The sequence below is a fragment of the Rhopalosiphum padi genome, chromosome 4, assembly GCF_020882245.1.
Source record: "Rhopalosiphum padi isolate XX-2018 chromosome 4, ASM2088224v1, whole genome shotgun sequence".
In the NCBI taxonomy this organism is placed as follows: Eukaryota; Metazoa; Arthropoda; class Insecta; order Hemiptera; family Aphididae; genus Rhopalosiphum; species Rhopalosiphum padi.
The window spans coordinates 52,720,732-52,740,831 of NC_083600.1; the positions used below are offsets into that span (position 1 = coordinate 52,720,732).

The 20,100-nt window shown below is 25.4% G+C and overlaps 3 protein-coding genes across 4 annotated transcripts; 1 reads left to right on the forward strand and 2 right to left on the reverse strand.

Annotated features, from left to right (window-relative positions):
• Window positions 1-965: 965 nt before the first annotated feature.
• LOC132928914 (UDP-glycosyltransferase UGT4-like) lies at window positions 966-6,332 on the reverse strand. Its single transcript, XM_060993861.1, has 5 exons — window positions 5,870-6,332; window positions 2,878-3,467; window positions 1,622-1,847; window positions 1,303-1,522; window positions 966-1,244 (listed from the first exon to the last, which is right to left on the reverse strand). Exons 1-5 carry the CDS (start codon window positions 6,102-6,104, stop codon window positions 992-994), a joined length of 1,524 nt encoding a protein of 507 aa, XP_060849844.1. The 5' UTR covers window positions 6,105-6,332; the 3' UTR covers window positions 966-991.
• Window positions 6,333-8,189: 1,857 nt separating this feature from the next.
• On the reverse strand, window positions 8,190-14,310 carry LOC132928915 (platelet-activating factor acetylhydrolase IB subunit beta homolog). Of its 2 annotated transcripts, XM_060993863.1 has the most exons (5): window positions 14,063-14,310; window positions 13,761-13,967; window positions 13,530-13,652; window positions 9,559-9,742; window positions 8,190-9,260 (listed from the first exon to the last, which is right to left on the reverse strand). In XM_060993863.1, the coding sequence occupies exons 1-5, from the start codon at window positions 14,120-14,122 to the stop codon at window positions 9,214-9,216; spliced, it is 621 nt and encodes a 206-aa protein (XP_060849846.1). In that variant the 5' UTR covers window positions 14,123-14,310; the 3' UTR covers window positions 8,190-9,213. The 2 variants fall into 2 exon arrangements, with proteins under 2 accessions (XP_060849846.1, XP_060849845.1); XM_060993862.1 differs by lacking the exon at window positions 8,190-9,260 and having other exon boundaries at window positions 9,383-9,742.
• A 116-nt stretch (window positions 14,311-14,426) lies between these two features.
• On the forward strand, window positions 14,427-19,346 carry LOC132928913 (probable ATP-dependent RNA helicase ddx27). Its single transcript, XM_060993860.1, has 6 exons — window positions 14,427-14,785; window positions 15,981-16,747; window positions 16,855-17,088; window positions 17,158-18,093; window positions 18,158-18,521; window positions 18,584-19,346. Exons 2-6 carry the CDS (start codon window positions 16,025-16,027, stop codon window positions 19,069-19,071), a joined length of 2,745 nt encoding a protein of 914 aa, XP_060849843.1. The 5' UTR covers window positions 14,427-14,785; window positions 15,981-16,024; the 3' UTR covers window positions 19,072-19,346.
• The last annotated feature ends 754 nt before the right edge of the window (window positions 19,347-20,100 follow it).

Here is a 20,100-nt window from a genome sequence, read left to right on the forward strand (position 1 = left end):
AATCAAAAATCGTTATAATTACAATTTTTGTTTATAAATATTAAAAGTTCAAATGTTTACAAAATATGTCAAAATTACGAAAATTTGAAGTTGAAAATTCATAAAATTTTTGTGATTTAGGTATATATCTAAGATTAAAAAACCCAACACAAGGTTCTCCATAACTTTTTTTTCAAATAACTGTAAAACAAAATTCCAGCGTCAATATAGAAAACATTTTATGAGCGTATGAAATTTATTTTTTTACGAAATCGAGTAAAATAACGATATATTACAATTAAAATATAGGTAATATATCCTACTAATTATCCTAGACTGACAAATCATCTCCATTCGGAATCGCTTTTCGTATACAATGATACCTGTCATTGCATACATATTTAACACATGCATCATTATAGTGACCTACTCATCTCCACCTCTACTATGCAGCAGAGCAATGCCCACTTGCCCCATCACCTTTTTTTTATTTTTTACTAAGAAAATATTTGTGCCAATTGTCAACATTTAAAAATAAATTATGGCATGTGTTATCCAAGTGGCCAAGTGGCATGCATCGAATTGATTAATTTTAAGTTTTAAATATCTAACTTTATGATATAATTTTTCGACCAGAAATGATTGCATGATTCAAGATCTGGAACGCTGAACGGCCTAAGTAATAAATAATAATAAGTATATTTAATATTTCCTCATTATCGCTTTATATTATATAGATTCCTATTGTAATATATGTAATACATATTATGTATGTACATTTGACACTTTTCTTTTATTTGTAGAATTTCAGATAATTCTGATGATATATATAATAATAACAAAACTAATAGGTATGATGAAAAATCACACGATAGTGAATATATTAAATATTATTAGTTATTTAGTTTACTTTGAATTTGTTAAAAATGCATTTATATTGATTAATAAATTAATAATTGTTTAGAAAAAATAGTATTTATAACAAGTTTTAAAATAAATAAGTTATCTCTGTTTATATATTTTTAGACATCACTTTTACAAACATACAATAACACAACCAAGCAATCAGTCCAAAAGATAAAAGTAAAATGAACGATATGTCGAACAAAAAATACTGCAAATCATTTAATCCTATGGAGTCGCTTTTTAAATGTTCAGCCCCGCCATACCGTATAACATACTCAACCCAGTAAACAGCACGATCTAGGGGTTTCATTGGTTGATCTTTGTACACCTGACTCTGTGTAATTGCTTTCTCCTTAAACCTAATTTAAAAACAATTATTTTATGACAATAATATTAATTAATAGAATTAGTACATACATCACATCGGACAACACTTCTTCAATGGCATTTTCAAAGGATTCTTCAGTAATTTCAAAAAAATTGACTAGTTTACCATAACCTTTTTCTTCGACTAATTTCATGTTAAAATTTTGTTCAGCGAAAAAGGGTACTCCAACTACAGGTTTTGCATTACAAACAGTTTCTTCTAAGCTATGTAATCCTCCGTGAGTAATGAAAAGTATTACATTTGGATGAGCTATATATATGTTGTATAATATGTTAAATATTTAAATGAATATAAAATATTAATTTTTAGATAAGTGGATAACTGACAATAATGTGTCAACTTTATTACCTAAAATATCCCTTTGTGGAAACCACGAACCAGTCATGATGTTTTGAGGCAGTCTTAGATTACTGTCCTCCGGTGTCCACTTTATTATTACTTTTTGTTTTAATCTTCCAAGAACACTGATAAAAATTTTCAATTTTTCTTTAGGTAAGTCATTTAAATTAACTAGCGTACCAAAACTAAAAAATATTACTCCTTGATTTGCTGCATCTAAAAATGTTTGAAGATTCTAAAATTATAAATAAAAGTCGTGATTTTGATAGAATATATAAGTAATTTAAATAAATCATAACATAATATATTTAAATTTAGAAATGATAATGTTGATAGGTATAATCGTTAGTTGATACTTTCTTGAATCTTTATAAGTGTTAACATATACATTTTATGAAAATATTAAAACCATATAATATACCTATTACCTATCACTGAGGCGATATAAATTTATCGGTACCAGTGATATACATAATCTTATGTTCATATAATATCTATTTAAGTATTTTAATTAAAAACAATTATTGTAAAACTCAAAAATAGCCTCCCCCGTTGGCTGTATCAAAATGTGTTATTTAAATTTAATATTTTGCGTTATTCTAATATTCTATGTAAACAGAAGATTGGACTTTGTTATGTATGATTTGTAACTACTACATGTCTACATGTTTTGATATTGACATTTGTATATCATAATCATATTTTATTGTAAAATTTAAAAAAATGTAATTGCAAATATCATGATAATAAAAGGGTAATTTTAAGTTGTAAATAATCCAATAATAAAGACATTCAATTCAGCTTTAAAAAAAAAGTATTCATTATAATGAATAAGAAATTATTGCATTAAGTACTATTGCATGTACATATATATATATATATACTCGTATTTAACAGTAGTGAGTAGGTAAATAGTAAATAATAAATATGTATAGATATTTATAGTCCGCCCCTCCCGTTGATGTAGGCTGGATCCACGCCTGTCTTCAATTCAATTTTCTTAAAGAAATATACAAAGTTATAGGTGCTGTTAACTTGTTAAGTAGATACCTATTACCTATATAAATACTTTTAGAAAACTTATTTTTTCAAGTATAATTCAAATACGTATTTTTATATTTTGTATTTAAATATATTAAACTAATGATGTCAATGTCAATGATGATTTTATGAATCTAGCAAAGCAATTATTTATAATATATATCTACAGATAGACAATAAAAAGGAGAAAGACACAATTGTCTACTGGAAGGTCGTTTACTTACTCTGGGTAGAGATTTTGGGTCTTTAATGTGCATTCCACCTACTTCAATAATGCCTGGAAGGTATGGTCTAGATATACCAATCGCGTTATGAGAGTTGACCAGTGTTAGGGATACATTATTCAACATATGTTCGAGCGGAGGCCTAGATTCCCAGCCTTTGTATTTGAGGTATGTGTTCATCACTTCCTTTGTTTTGGGAAAATACACGTAATTTTCTACATATGATTGCATGAGCCCAGTAATGGTATTCTTTAGGCGTTCGATGAAACCCATGTCGTTGGTTGATTGCGTACACGCATCCGGTATATACGAAAACGTGGAAGGGACGTGTAGCCATTTGCTTATACTAGTCCAGATCATCGCCGGCGCTAAATTAATCACGGGAGCATTGAATTTGTGACCCATGGCTACAGCATACTCTTGGCCGAATGTTTCGACCATAACTAAATCGTATGAGTTTGAATTCGATTGAACGAATTGTTTCATATTTCTATGAGACATGACCATTTCCGATAGTTGTATACCAATACGCCATTTTAATTGAACCGATGTTACAAAATTCATACGTACTAAATCCATAACATTTCTCACTGAAACATAAAGTATTATAAATAACTTTGTTTGAATAATATAATCTGTTTATTTCTGTAGGTTGTACTGGTTGTAGGTACATAATATTATATTATGTTTATAAAATTTGTGTTGTTCAATGTTCATAAATAGGTATTATAAATACTATTATGTATATTTATATTATTAATTATTATTTATTAGGTATATAGTAGCTCAATATTTAAACACAATAATACAATATAGGTACCAAAGTACGATCTTAAAATTAAATGCGTAACGGAACTGCAGTTATATATCAATGAAACATCTTATATCTTATTCTATATAATTCATACTATCATACCTACTCTATAATTAAAATTAAAATTTATTATTATAGTCTATAATTATCTAAATCTGTAACTTGTTTAGGTATATATAGCTACTTCATAGGTGTAATTTGAGATTTTCAACTGTAAGGGAGGAGGGGTTACTATATTTAAGAAAAATACCAAAATAAAGAGCATACCCCCCACGAAATATCAAATTGGAAATTGTATATTTGCCTGTTACGGGAATGAATCGTTATTTGTTTTTTAAATCTACTATTGGAATTTTGTATCCAATAACCATTTGCTATCGGTATTCAGTATTCACAATTTACTATTAAACATTTTATAGCCGTTTCAAGATTTAAGATATTGTACAGGTTGCACACAGGCCATAGGAATAGGATAAAGTAACTACCAAACTGAGTTCTAGAAGTTACAGCAAACGCTATATAATTATATATTTAAATAATATAATATAACCAATTGATTATTATAATTTATATGAATATTTTTTGTATTTTCAGTTATTTTTACAATTATTTAATTAACTTAAACGTTAATTTATACCTATAGCTTATAGGGTATAGAGTATAGACGTATAGTTATTATTTATATAACTAAATTGAAAATAAAAGGAAAAAAGTTTTAGGTACCTATTGAAATAACCTATTTTGAAAAAAAAAATAAGCTCAAATTGACAATAAAGAATATAAAATGTATAATATTTAAATTTCACTGGTGGTACAGTAAAGAAAATATTATGGTACTTTTTGAATTCAATTCTAAATATGATTAAATGAATCAACTTACTAAATTGTAAAAAGCCGATAGTTACCCTATCCTGAGCAATAAAATATTGTATACTGTATAGCCTTTCCTCACCGAAAAAACATCCTGGCAACGGCACTGCTGCAGTCACTAATAACTAATCGTGATTCATGAATCATATTCATCGTTTTAAAAATTATTATTAAAAATAATTTAAAATACATATTTTTATTATTATTATTTTTTTATTTTATATTATATTATAATTTTATTATTGTATAAATCTATAATCTATGATATAGGTTTCTATATATACAAGGAAAAATTCAAAAATCTATGTACTTAGACACTTAGTACTTGGACATTCTATAATGAGTAATGACAATGGTTGAATGGTGTCTTTCTAGTTTCTATATAGTATATACCTATTACCTATTACCTAATTGATAATTTGTCTTATAATAAATTACAGTAATGTACATTATTAATGTAGCGTAAAGCATGCGGACAAGTATAATAAAAAAAAACTGTCTTTCAGTCATTGAAGTGAAATAAGAATCAATCTGAAAATAATAATAAGTAATTATTTTCTATGCGAGCGTTATATAGGTACCTTCTACTTGTGCATAGAGCATATTTCAAGAATTTTTTATTAGGTAGTACTATAAGCCATAAGAAAATAATAATAATAATTATGTGCCCTGGGACTTGGGGGCATGGCCGCATGGGCCACGGTGTACAAGGTTCATTCATTAACCACGAGGTGGCACCATAATTTTTCACTAGGTGGTACCCATGCCACTTATTTTATATGTTAAAATATGCTCTGATCATGCAATAAGTAGGTATATCCCCGTCACTATCGAAATCGATTGCTCAAAATTTAACTTCCCGTCACACAATGACATAACTTTTACAATTTTTTCGTTTAATGTTACTATTGTTTAGTGTTTACCAGTACCTATACTACAAATGTTTAATGGTTAATTTTTATATAAATATTATAAATATAAAAATAAAAACTACATTGAAATCAAAATTTGTCGAGAACGTTATAGAAGTTATAATGACAATATAAATAATTATACCTATACAAAAACATTTTTCGTAATGTGTGCTTGTTGTGTTTTTAAGGATTTTTTACTTTTCTAACTCTTATTTCTTATTATAGTTTAATAAGTTCATCAGAAATACATAAGTACCTAATTACTAAATATGAAGCATAGGTATATTACAAATATATGTATTATTAATGTTATATTATGTAAATTCTGCTGTTAATTTTAACTTTTAAGTTATAAAACTGGAAGTATATAAATACATTATGAATGTTTACGAACCTCTTGTTTTGTCAATAAATGGCCCTATATCTGTATAGTTGGCCACCGGATGATCTAGAGGGAATGAACTGACTACGGTTACATTGTGCCCTCGGTTTGACAATTCTTCAAACAGCGGTTGGAATCCACGGACATGGCTTTTAATCGGTAAAGGCATGAACACTAATATGTTTGCCGCCTTTATGATGGTGGTTGTGATACATAAAACCGAACAAAAAATTACGCTTGGCAACATTTTATGTTTAAATAATCTAGAATGTGGCTCAAACACGAATTCCTCTTATTTAAATATACCAGCGTTTCAATAAAAACTTTCAAAAATGTAGGTAGTTAAAAGTATTTACATCGACCAAAGTCAACAATTTGACGATTAAGAATAAATTAAATTGATTGATATAAATGTTGAAACAAATGAGACATCATCATGGTTAGGCACTTTTCATTAAACTGATTTGATAATATTAAATTATGTAGCAATAAGGATAATAAGACCTTGACAAAATAAATTACGCAACATATTAGTTTGCTCGATTTTTTTACAACGAATATGTTTTTAATTGTTAATTTAAATAAATATTTTCAATCACTTAAGCTTACCTAACTATATTGATTCGGTAATAATAAATTAATAATAATTTTATTATTATTAAATTCAATAGATTTAGTTTTACATAATCTTCTGTGACTTATGGAAGGGTCAATTTCATGTGTCATGTAAGATATAACTAGAATTTTACTATTATTTTTTTTTTTTTGAGGGAGAGGAGGGAGTCTAAATAATTTTGAATACCATTTTTATTTTTATTCTTTAACATGATTTTTATTAGGACGGGACAGTCCCTTCGAGATGTGTTTCGCTGTCTCTAAAAAACCCAAAAATGTCCCGCTTTGAAAGGTCACTATCAAAAACATTATATTGAACCAGCATTGTTGGTTGGTAATTGGTATACAGTATACCAGCGTTTCTTAAACTGTGGGTCGCAAGTAAATTTTTTGTTGGGTCGTGAACATTTTTTAAATTATATAGATTCTAAGATATTTATGTTATTTTATTTTATAGTTTTATACAGCATAAATTTAATATAAAATGTATGAATTATAAGATGCTGTTATCAGCTACAGCAGGAAAAACAAACACACACTTCGTACCTATAGGTACATCTCATTATTAAAAATACATTTGTAAAATTATATAAGTTATAAATCTATAGACTTGAATACTTGATAGTATAAACTTTATATACAAAACTATTTATTTTTAATTTTTAAAAATTTTGGAGAGGGATGGTCCAAGTCCCATGGAACCAAGGATACATGCCAGGGAAAAAGTGATCTTAGTTCATTCGGATACCAAAAAAAAATGTGAACACCACAAAATTCTATTGATGTTTAAAGAATGTCATAATATGCTTTTATTGATATTATCATTTTAAAGTATGTTTATGTAAAATATTACAACTTTAAAATTATAATATCAATAAAAGCATAAAACAGTATTAGTGTCCTAAACATAATATTCTTACCTTTAAGTTAGATAATAGGTAAATATTAAATATAGGTATATTGACTCCAATATTATTAGCATTTTTATTTCGTAATATATTAAATAGGCAATTATTGAATAATAGTTTAAAAAAAGAGTTAAGTAAATCAGTGGTCTTCAACCTTTTAGGCCTATATTTTTCGCGGCCCACGTAAGCTTTGTAAAAAAGCTAAAATTGCTTAATACTTTGCAGTAGTACTATTAAAACTGAGTAAATAAAAATTAAATTTTAGTAGGTAGAATATTTAATTATTATTAATTGAAAATGTATAGAATTCATACAAAAATATAAAATAAAATAAAAATATGATACAAAAAGTGTAATGTGAACTTTGTCTATTAGTGTTTTCACATAATAAATTCCACCTTGGCTCAATTTGATCAGCTAAGTATGCCTAAGTAATAATGCATTTTGAATCTTCAAATATATCTTTGTAGATTGAATTTTTACTATTTAAGAATAAAATTATTTCGTGTCGCAATTCGTAAACTCTTTGAAGACACTTACCTTTTGATAACCAACGTACTTCAGTGTGTAACAATAGATTCATGGAATGAACCCATTCCTGAACAGCGTTTTAAATAAACGTGAATTTAAAGCATTTAATTTTATACAATTTACAATTTTAACAATTTGTGCTAAGACGTCAGTTAGTGTTTTGGGCATTTTTTTGATGCAAGGGCTTCTCGATGTAGAATGCAGTGTGTCCACTTAGTAGATCATTGTAAAAGACCTAAATTATTACACGCTGAACTAAACAATTAAACAATACTATATTTAATTATTAAATATTAAATTTATTTACTGGTCTTGAGTAAAATGTCTATTTTTTGTTGTTTTTCCAATAAATTTTATAAAAACTGTATTTTATACCTTAAATATCCAAAAAGTAACAGTAACAGATCTATTTTCTTATACAGAAACCACTCACATAACCTATGCATAGTTAAATTGGGCTCTTTAGGTTGTTTAGTGATTCTATGTACAAATTATTAATAGTCCAGACTAAATAAAATTATACACATACAGGGTGTCCTGTGAGGATTTACTCATTGTTATATCTCCAGAAATAATGGAGATATTATCATAGTTTTGATTTTTATTAAGATTCGCAGAGACAAGAACTAAAAATATTTCATGTTTTAATTTATTTTAATGTTTTAGTAAAAAGTTAAAAAATATATTTTTTTATTTAATTATTTTCAAACAAATTGAAGATAGCCGCTTTGTAGAGTTCGCTTTTTTGAAAATATTAATGTTTCAATATTTTAATTTCATTAATCTCCTAGTTTTTAATATTTTTTCTAGTTTCGAGAAAAACTGAATTATACTGAAAGCGTTCGTCGGCCGTACGAGCAGGTGGGCCACGTGTTTCATACATTGATACCACTATTCGCAGTTTTTCTCGAAACTAGAAAAAATATTAAAAATCAGGAGATTAATGAAATTAAAATATTGAAACATTAATATTTTCAAAAAAGTGAACTCTACAAAGTGGCTATCTTCAATTTGTTTGAAAATAATAAAATTAAAAAATGTATTTTTTAACTTTTTACTAAAACATTAAAATAAATTAAAACATGAAATATTTTTACTTCTTGTCCCTGTGAATCTTATTAAAAAATCAAAACTATGATATCTCCATTATTTCAGGAGATATCGCAATGGGTAAATCCTCACGGGACACTCGGTATAATGGAATTTAAACAAAATTATATACCAAAAATATAAATTAAAATCTTTTGTCCTTTCTTAGTTTATGGTTTATTACATACTACATAGATACTTTTAGTTTTTGAGTTAAACCATTTTTATGTGGGTGTACTGTGGTCTCCAATCTCCAATACCTAAATTGAAAATATAGTTTATAATTAATGAGGACATATCCTATTCAATAGCCAATAACTTGTTTGTTCTAGAATTAAATATTTCTGTATACATTTCAAATAGTAAAATATCAAAGCATAAGTAATAAATAAATATTTTTATCAAAATAATTTAATAAATGCATTAAGAAGGTTAAAACTGTACCTATTAATAATACATTTAATTTAAATAATTTTTAAAATTTTGAACAAAAATATACTCAATTATCAAGAATTTTTTTAAGACGCTCAAAAATTGGATTGAATATTTTACGATAACCTATTTCAGTTGGATGAAGATAATCCATCGCGTCTTCTGGACTCAATGTTCCATCTGGCTGTAGCAAATGAGGATTGAATAATTCAACTTTGCTTATACTTTTCACTTTTTCACCAATAATTTCATTTACTTGAGTTCCCAAAATTCTCAATGGATTCGTATAAGGACCACGTGGTAATATTCCCTATAGATAAATAGATAAAAGTCATTAAATATACAATGAGATGAGTTCATAATGCCTTACAATAAAACATAATATTCAATTTTTTTAGTACTCAAATAGTAGTTTCTATTATTTTAATCAATGAAATTTTGTTTTAAAAAAGAATGGCCAGACCTTTTTTTAATCTAGTCTATTCAAAATAAGAAATACAGTCAATGGCCGACTACTGCGCATGGGTGTTGCTTAACAATACAGTAGGCATATAGATAGGGTAGAACAAACAGGTACCAGCGGGTGTTGTCTGACCGCCACCCGACGTAAACTGGTCGCTGCCAACTGTGTTTCTTATTTTGAATAGACTATACACATTCAAATAATCATTGCAAAAAAATAATAAATAAATATATTAATGCAAATCTTAATTTAGATATCATTAAAATACAAATATTTGTATACATAATATATTGTAATTTAATATTTTTATTTAATTAATATTTATTTTTTTTAATATCAGTTGAATATTGTAATAGTTTAAAACACGATTCTAATAATAAATTATTGATATGATTTTTAATTTTAACTTTATTAAATTCATAGAAGAAAATGCTGATTTACAAATACATATAAGTGCTTCCAAATAGTTACAATTATGTAAATTTAGAATTTCTCCTTATGATCGTTCCAATTTTTTTTTTCAATTAACAGTAATGAGTCAGATTGTGCATCATACATTAGCTTAGAAGCTTGTAAGAGGATATAAACTTCCATTGGAATTTGGAATGATAAATAATTTAAACTTACGACTATTTCAATCTAGCAACATTTTAAATCTAGAACTCAATTTTAAAATTATTTCTGAAATAACAATTCTTAATTTAACTTAACAAATTATTCGGTTTTCAACACTTTTAATTACTGTACAGTGTACGCAATGGGAAATATGTTATAATATTTTGGGATTTAAAAAAAAACTCATTGTTATCCTGAAATCTTCTAAATCACTATTTACAATAAAGCTGAGTCCTATCTGCCTCATGGTATTAGGTTTAAAATATTTGAATAGTATGTTGAATTAGTAAGAAAAACGATGAATTTAAATGTATACTCTCTAAATAATCATAAAAGCTTTTGTAACATAAACAATTAATAAATAATTTTCAGTCATCTTACAATGGTTAAAAATATTATCTTACATTCTACCATTTAGAGGGTTTACTTGAAGTTATTCTTTCATATTAAAACCAGTATAAATTATTCAAATAAAGATCAATAATTAAAACCAAAGCTAAGGAATATAACTTGCAGTTTGAAGTAATCCAAAAAATTGTTATTTATTTTCTTGAGTAATCTACTAATCAGTGGTGTAATTTGGCAATGTTTGTGGGGGAGGGGGGATGAAATGTTTTTATTTTTTACATATACTTCCCCCCCTCCAATTTTTTATATATATATCATAATCATCTCTTAAGCTTCATAAAAATTAAATTCTTTAATCACAATAAAAGATCCACTCTAAGTGGCTTTAATGCTAATTCATTAAGTTAACATTTGGGATTCAGGTTTTTTTTGTATTATTTCTATAAAATATAAACTAATTAAACTATATACAGTGCCGCAACTATTAACTCTGAGGCCCGTGTGTAAAATTTATTTGGAGGCCCTAAATTAATATTATTGTTTTTTGTATTACTACAGCAATTAATCAGTACTTTTTTTAGTATTTTAAATTGTATGGAATAATTTCTGTTATTATATGTACATTATACTAATTAGACAAGAAGTTTACCCTACATTATATATTTATATAGTTATTAATTATTATTAGGGCTGGGATTTCGATGCACTTTGCATTTTAGCTTTCTGTAAGATGCTCGTTTTTTTACAAATATGTTTTAGGTATTTTTAAATTGAAATAAGAAATTTTATTTTGCATTTGTTTGACAATTTTTGATTTTAAGGTCATTTTTCTCATTTTTTTAGGGCATTTTAGGAGTTTTTAAGTCATTTTTCATGTTTATGAATTTAAAATTAAAGATTATAGATTTATAATATAAAATATTTATATGCTAACAGTATATGAATCGGAGCTTTTTTATCTACAAAAACTTATTGGCAGACAACAATCGAGCATTTATATTTGAAAACTTGAAACACGCTCTTGTGATTCAGTATAACAATAAAGAATAATTATTTTTTTATTATTATATTATTAATATATAAAGTAAAATAAAATATTTATGTATGTAATGTAATTTTTTTTAAATTTTATGCTATTTTAAATAAATTTTGAAGATATTTTTTTAATGCATTTTTTTGAGTTTTTTAAGGATATTAAAATCCCAGTCCTAATTATTATAGTATTAATTTGAAACTTTTTTCAAACCAGAACCAATTTAAATAATGTTATGTTTAGATTAAGCACATGCATGATATTTTGTAGACTTCATAATATAGTATTTATAATTAATAATTAAACAGAATAAAATAACTAATAATATAAAAAAAAACATTTCTATTTAATTTTCGTAAATTAAATACATTTTACGTAAAGTTCATAAATATATTTTGTCTAATAATAATTGTGAATATAAAGTACAATCTAAGATCATTAATTTATAGTTATCGAACAGAAACAAATAAGATAAACTATATAATCAAGTTATTAATATTTAACTAATACTTTCATATACTTATTTCCCATATGCATTATACACATACAGTTTTTACGAGAACTATTATCGAAGTATAAATGTATAATAATACTATCTACTAAACCACCGAAATTGTTAACATTTATGAAATATGTAAAAATATATTTTATTTTATTGCAAATCATTTGAAATGAATTTATCACTTACAATACTTAATGTATCATGTTTTAGTAGAAATATGTATTTATATACAAATTCCAGACTTACAGTAATATCAATATAAATATAGAAATGAAATTAAAAACCATTTTAAGTGCATTTTATATATTATGCTATAATTGTTGGCATTTTTTAAGGTTTTTAGAGCTTTAAATTCATAGCCCTACTCATCACATAAGACAATATATCATATATTATATGTATAATGCATATAATATATCGATTATCGATACCCGTATAAAATCAATTTTTTTTTTATAATAGTCATTATAAAATGCTTAATATTATTATTGTGATACTTGGCAATTGCATACTATATTTATCCTCTACTTAATAATTATGCTTATAATTCATTTAATTTAAAAGGAAAAACATAAAATCAATAAATATTTGTAGCACAAAAAAAAAATATCGAAACAGACAATTAATTTTTCAATTTTGGTTGTAGAGGCCCCTTAGAACTGGAGGCCCGTATGCATTGCACACCTTGCACACCCAGTAGTTGCGGCACTGACTATATATAATAATATTTATTGATAAATCAATAAATAAATATAGTCAACAAGTTTTTGAAAAAAAATATAAGGTCAAGGGTGATACAACACCCAAATCACCCCCTCCCCTTCCATAATTTTGCCACTACTACTAATAGTTTGATGAGAAAGTGATGGTAACAACTAACAAGTTGTTTTACCATTGTTATCAAACAATAATTGATGAATTTACTAACCCACAAGTCAAATCTTACTGTTTTAAAGAATGAACTTCAAACATAAATTCTAATAACCATAAAAATTATATTATGTATTTTACTTAGTGAACTAAAAATATTGCTATTATTACTTATGTAATTTTTTATTTTCTGTAATCTTCTCAATTAATGGTATTTTACAATTTAGTGTTTATTAATATGATTTTAAATTGAAATAAGTTCTTACAATGATTATAATGTAACAATCGGGAAGTTTTGATTGAATTTCACCAACAATAGCCAATATACCTTCTGAAATTTGAATTGGCGTATTATCAACGTTATTTGATCCAACATTAAGAATACAAACCTATAAGAAATTAAACAGATATTTTTTAAAATAATAATATAATGTATTAAATAATTAATTTAAATATTTTATGAAAGAATTAAATAATAATAATTTATTTATATCTACTTTAGGTTTTATGTGATCAAGAATGCCATTTTGTACTCTCCATAAAACATCTTGAGTTCTATCACCACAAATTCCAAAATTTAAACTATTTAAAGGTACAAATTTGTCATTCCATATAGGATAACATTGGATTAATTGAATAATAGAAGCACCAATTAAAATAACATCTGGGTTTTGAGCTTTGGCTTCAGCCACATAACGTTTGTGCTAAAAAATTAGTGAATGATTAATTTTTAGTCTAAATATTAAATTATATTATGATAGAGCATTAGTTTTTGATCTTTATACATTATAATACATACTTGTAATTTCCATTCCTTGTCATCATCAAATGGTATCGTTGGGACAACACATGGATTCATAATTTTACAAAATTCTACAGAACTGAAAAAAAATATGATACCATATTATTCCAACTGAATAAATCAGTATAATATAGTGATGATACTGTCATTTATTATACTGTAATTTTTCACAGAATAGATGTGTAATACTTTTATAATAATTTATATTAAACAATAGTAGCTTGCTATCATACGTATTATTTTGTGCTATCATCATTTACCTATATGTTATCATATAGATTTCAATGGCTATCTATAAATAATAATAATAAATATTATGTAAATAATAACAAGAAGTAAATCTTTATCATATACTACAGGACAGGTAATAGTGCGCAATACAAAAATATTACTATATTTTATTATTATTTATGGACTATGCAATGATTAACTTAATAATAACTTAAAATTAAAATAAATATCGGATACCTTGATTAGTGATTAATGATTATGTATTATTAAAGATTAATGTATCCGCAGATGTTTTATTTTATCGTTCTATGGTCTTTCTCAGTCGTCTAATTATTAATAATCGTATTAAACTATCAACTATTTAGTGATCTTACATTTTTTTAAATTGTTTATTTGGACGTTCATGCTAGTGGTGTATCATCAGAATGTTCCATTTTTTTTAGTTGTATGTTATACGTATTAGCGATCAATTTGAGAAAGTATATAAAAGTAAGCCCATTATATTTTAATATTTTTTCATTGTATGAAAAATGTGATGGTTTGATTAGAAGTTTTGTTCTAATAATTGATAGGTGCAAGTAGGTTCTGATTAAAAGATTTATGGGTATTGTGCTTGGTATAAAATTTATATTATTGTAGATATCATTAGTTAAGAATAACATATAATTTATCGGAGCAGTGGTTTTTAAACTATGGCCCGCAACTCTGGTGGTTTCCTACACTCATGTTGTGGATCCTTGGGTACTTTATCTATGCTTTTGATCTAGACGTATAATTTGAAATATTTTGTAAAAAAAAAGATGTTTGAAAGTAAGTCAAAAAGGGGGGGGAGAGGTTGCACTTTTTAAGTCTTATCAGGAGTTCGAGGTTACAAAAATTTAAGAATCACTGTTGGAGTAATATATTACCTGTTATTAAAATAATTTATTTTCTAGTAATGACAAAATGGTTGTGGATAAGAAGGTTTGATCTAAGTAAAAAAGTGTTTTGGAGATAGAAGGCGCTTATAATTTTTCAATGGGAGACTTAACTAGGATCCCTTATAAGTTTATTTTGCTAAATGCTGATGCCTGGCTATACAACAGTATAGAATTTAATAGCAACCTTTTTAAAAATTATAACTATAATACTTAGTTATACCTTATGTTGCTAATAAGTTCATAAAAAATTAAAAACATTTTTTAAGATGCATCCCCACTGTCCTTGCTACATCACTGTTTAGATATGCAGCAATTTCATTTATGAATTATTTTTACTTCATAAGGAAAAAGTTAATGGTATATTTTCAGAATTCAATTTTTTGTTTTATATAATTTTATTGTGTGACAGTAATGTTGTATACTAATTACTAAGATATTGATTTTACTTTTTTATAACTACATATGCATTTAAGTTTGTATATTATGTTTTATACTTTCTTGACCTTGATTATTTATACTTATACTATAATATTACATGACTTTTATTTATATGAATAAAAATAGTTAAATTAAATTAGTTTGGTAAATTTCAATAGTTAATAGGAAGATATTAATATAGAAATCTGAGAAAAACATTTTTTGGAAATAAAATTTTATTTTTATTTTTTATTTTATTTACCTATTTTAATCTATAATTTATACTCAATATTTAATTAGAAAATAAATTGGAATAATTATTATATTTATAAATTATTTTGTTTCAGACTGAAATGTCAAATAGAATGAGAAATAAAAAATAAAAATAATAATGGACTTAGAAATTGAAAAATATGTGAAAAAGCAAATCCAACTCCAAGAACAAATTAAGGAGTTGTTTGCTGAGAAAAAAATGTTACAAAACCAAATCTGTGTACTCAATGAATGTTTATCATTAGAAAAGGTAAATCGGAAAATTTCTGAGTTGGAGAATAAACAAAAAATATTAACATCGTTAGAAAGTATGGTTAATAATTTAAGAACTGATATTAAACCATTAGAGTATTTAAAACAAGTTTTGCAAAGGCAACTTATGATTTCAACTCTACCTACTAATGATTTGAATATTGAGGATCAAAAATATTCTGAAAGTTCATTGTCAACATCAAATAGCTTATGTGCCATTGAAACAATGGATTCTTCAAGTGATGTTAGCTCAGAAGACAGTATCATGATTTTATCTGATTATGATGTGGTTTCGGATGAAGAACTTTTTAACAATACAGAAAAACCTGTTGAGAACAAAGTTATGTACGAAGAAGCACTACTGATGGCATCTAGTGTGCATTTATCATTGGTTGAACATCTAATCCCAAATAATGACTCAATTGAACCTTTTATAAATAATAGTGATCAAGTAAAAGACAACAATTGTCATGTACAATCTAATTCTAAAAATACGGTTTCATTGATGAATACAAGTAATAAGAGTGAACAACTCTTAGAATTATATGATGTTGTCAGCAAACTAGACCTTCTAAATTGCAATGAAAATGTTTGTATATTATTTTATTTATTAATAAAATTATTATATTTATATTAAAATATGTTATAGTTTAAATAAAAAAAAATTTTAATTGTTAAGTTTTTATTATTTTATAGGAAAACATTGAAATGAAATGCAATGAAAGAAAAACCAAACCAATACTTTATAAAGCAGATCAGCCATGCATATATGATAAAGAATTATGTGATACTGGAATAAAACCATTAGATAATAAGGAATGTGATAATGTGTCAAAATTAGTTAATGATTCATGGGTGAAGATCAACACTAATGAAATTTCCAATGAAAAACTTGTTGATGTTTTTCAATCACTTACTGATTTACAAAAGGTACTGTACAATACTATTATTTCTTTGTACTTTTGTTTATAATTTTTCTTTTTTTTTATTTATACATAGGATAACACAGTTTCAAAAGTAAACGTAGATGTAGATATTTGTGAAAACAATATTGATGAAATCAAGAGTTTTGACAATAGTAATAATGTCGATTTTAATGATGAAAATGAAATTCAAAAGCAAGATTGTTTGGTTAAAGATAAAATTGATGTCAACTCGTTACCTTTCAATGAAGATTCTAATGTACTTAAACAATTAAACGTATCAAAAGAAAATTTGAATGTAGAAATTCAAGAACAGAATGATCATTTATGTAATCACCAGTTTGAATCAAAAGGTATTATTGAAATTAAAAATCTTGAAAATGTTTGCAATGATATTGATATGAAGAGTGAAAGTATTGTTCAACAATATGAAAATAAAATTATGTCTTCATCATTATCAAGCACTAATGATTACAATGTATCAAACAAATTCATTGAACTGAAAGTTAACACAGAGATAGAAAGTCAAGTATTTATACACCAGTTTGAATCTAAATATAGTAGTGAAATTAATAGTTGTAAGAATATTTATAATGAAAATGAAAATAATCCAGTTTGTCCATATGATGAAGTTAAAATTACAACTTCGTTGCTAAATACTGAATGTTCTAATCTACCAAATGAATCGAATAATTTATTTACCAATATTAATGATAAAGTGTCTTCTATTAATAATAATGAAAAGCCTATTCTGTTATGTCGTACTATAAACCTGAAGGATGAATTATTAAATGGTATTCATCAGTATGGCATTCAAGATCTAACGTCCTTACAACAGCAATGCATGTCTCATTGTATTAATGGATGTGATGTTATTTTTCACTCTTATCCTTGTGTTGGGAAATCAACTGTGTGTCTCATTTCAGTGTTGCAAAGGATTAACACTAGCTTAAATGAATGCCAAGCAATTGTATTAGTTCCAACATTCGAATTGGCATTGTCTGCTCAAAAGGTAATTAGTTTATTATTACAATCATGTGCAGTATTAATATATTTAAATAATTAATATTTTTTAGACAATGAAATCGATTGGGAAATTTTTAAATGTTTCTACATGTATTGGCGGTACCAATGTTCCTCGTAAACTTTCACCAGTCCCTCATGTAGTGATCAGTACTCTACAAGGTTTATGTGAAATGATCAATTGCAATTCACTGTGTAAAGATTTTATAAAAATGCTTGTAATTGATGACGCCGAAGACATGTTAAAATGCAATGGATTTTTTAATAAAATTAGATATGTTTTGTTATTCCTTAACAATAACTGTCAATTAATTATTATGTCCACTTCAAAAATAGAGGAAATCTTAGATCAGTTTTCTGATTTAATGCAGAATCCCGAGTATATATTGGCACCGAATGAAAAACCTTCATTGAATGGTATTTGTTAATCTTCAATTTTTATATTGTTGATTATTATAAATAAAATAATTTTTTTTTAGATATATTACAGTATTGTGTTTATGTACCTGAAGAATGGAAATTTGATGCATTCTGTGAACTCTATGAAGTGCTCAATTTAATACATACTGTTGTTTACTGTAACACATGGAGCAAGTCTTTGGAAATAGCAGAAGCTATGCGTCTTAAAACATATTTAGTATCGGCAGTACATAACAAAATGGATATATATCAGAGGAATCTTGTACTACATCAGTTTCAATCTGGTATTAACAGGGTGTTAGTAACTTCTGAATTACAGAGAGGCGAGGATTTTTCAGACATATCTTGGGTTATAAATTATGATCTTCCTAAAAGTCCAAAAGACTATGTACGTAAAATTATTGGTTGTTTTAACCGCAGAGTGAAGGTAATTAATTTTATCACCACAAATGATAAGACAACCAAAGAAGTTATTGAGACTGATTTTAATGTAAGTATGCTGAATTTGTCTCAGGATCTTACTGATTTATGTGTATCTAATTTGTAATCTATTATTTAATAATAATCCAATATTTAATGTTAAATATCAACAAATATTATTACTACTTTGGGATTATATTTTAAATTGTTAGTTATTTTGTTTATTATTTATGATTAGAATATATTTACTATATTGTTTAGTTATATAAATGTATTCTATACATGGTCAGACATATTTGAGATATTGAATAGGTATACTGTACATTGTAATAGTATGTTTACCTTATTTATTTTTGTTTTATTGTAACATTTATAGGAAATAATTAAATTTGTAAACATTTATTTCTGTGTTCTAATTTTTTACTTACATTCCCAACACTAACTATATTTTTATTTTAAAAATGAATCATAAGATAAGATTTAATATGAATTTTATTTGGAGCATAAATACTTAAGTTATATTTTAATAAAATTATTTAGTTTGTTACATTTTATTCAAAAATTAACCAAAATAATACTTATGACATATTATTTATTTTATATATTTGTGAATTTAATTATCTCATAAAATGACTATTTACTAAAAGATTTGTTCGCATTTTTATTCTCTCTTTATAATTCAATCAGGTTTGACTTATATAAATGATTTATAGTTTGTAAAAATGAATATATTTTTATTACAATTCATTAAAATGTAGAAATTCTAATTAAATCAATTTAAATAAAATAATAAAATATTTGATATTACTACCTAGTGCATAATTAACAAGATGGTATAACTTATAAGTAATAAATAGGGCAGAGGATTTGCATAAAATACCCAAAATGTGCATTTTTATGCAAAATAAAAAATGTACCTAAAATATGTAGTTTAAAAATAAAAACAAAAACAATAATATTTTTATTTATTTTTTGTATTTTATTTAACAGAATTTATTATTTTGAATTAGGTAGTTTTATTTGTTCTACGTATTATAAATTTACAACTAAGTATTAAATTACTGGCAATATGACATCACATTGTAACTTATACTATTTATTCATAAAATAATTACGAATTAATCATATCGTCTTTTTGGCAATCTTCAAGCACTTC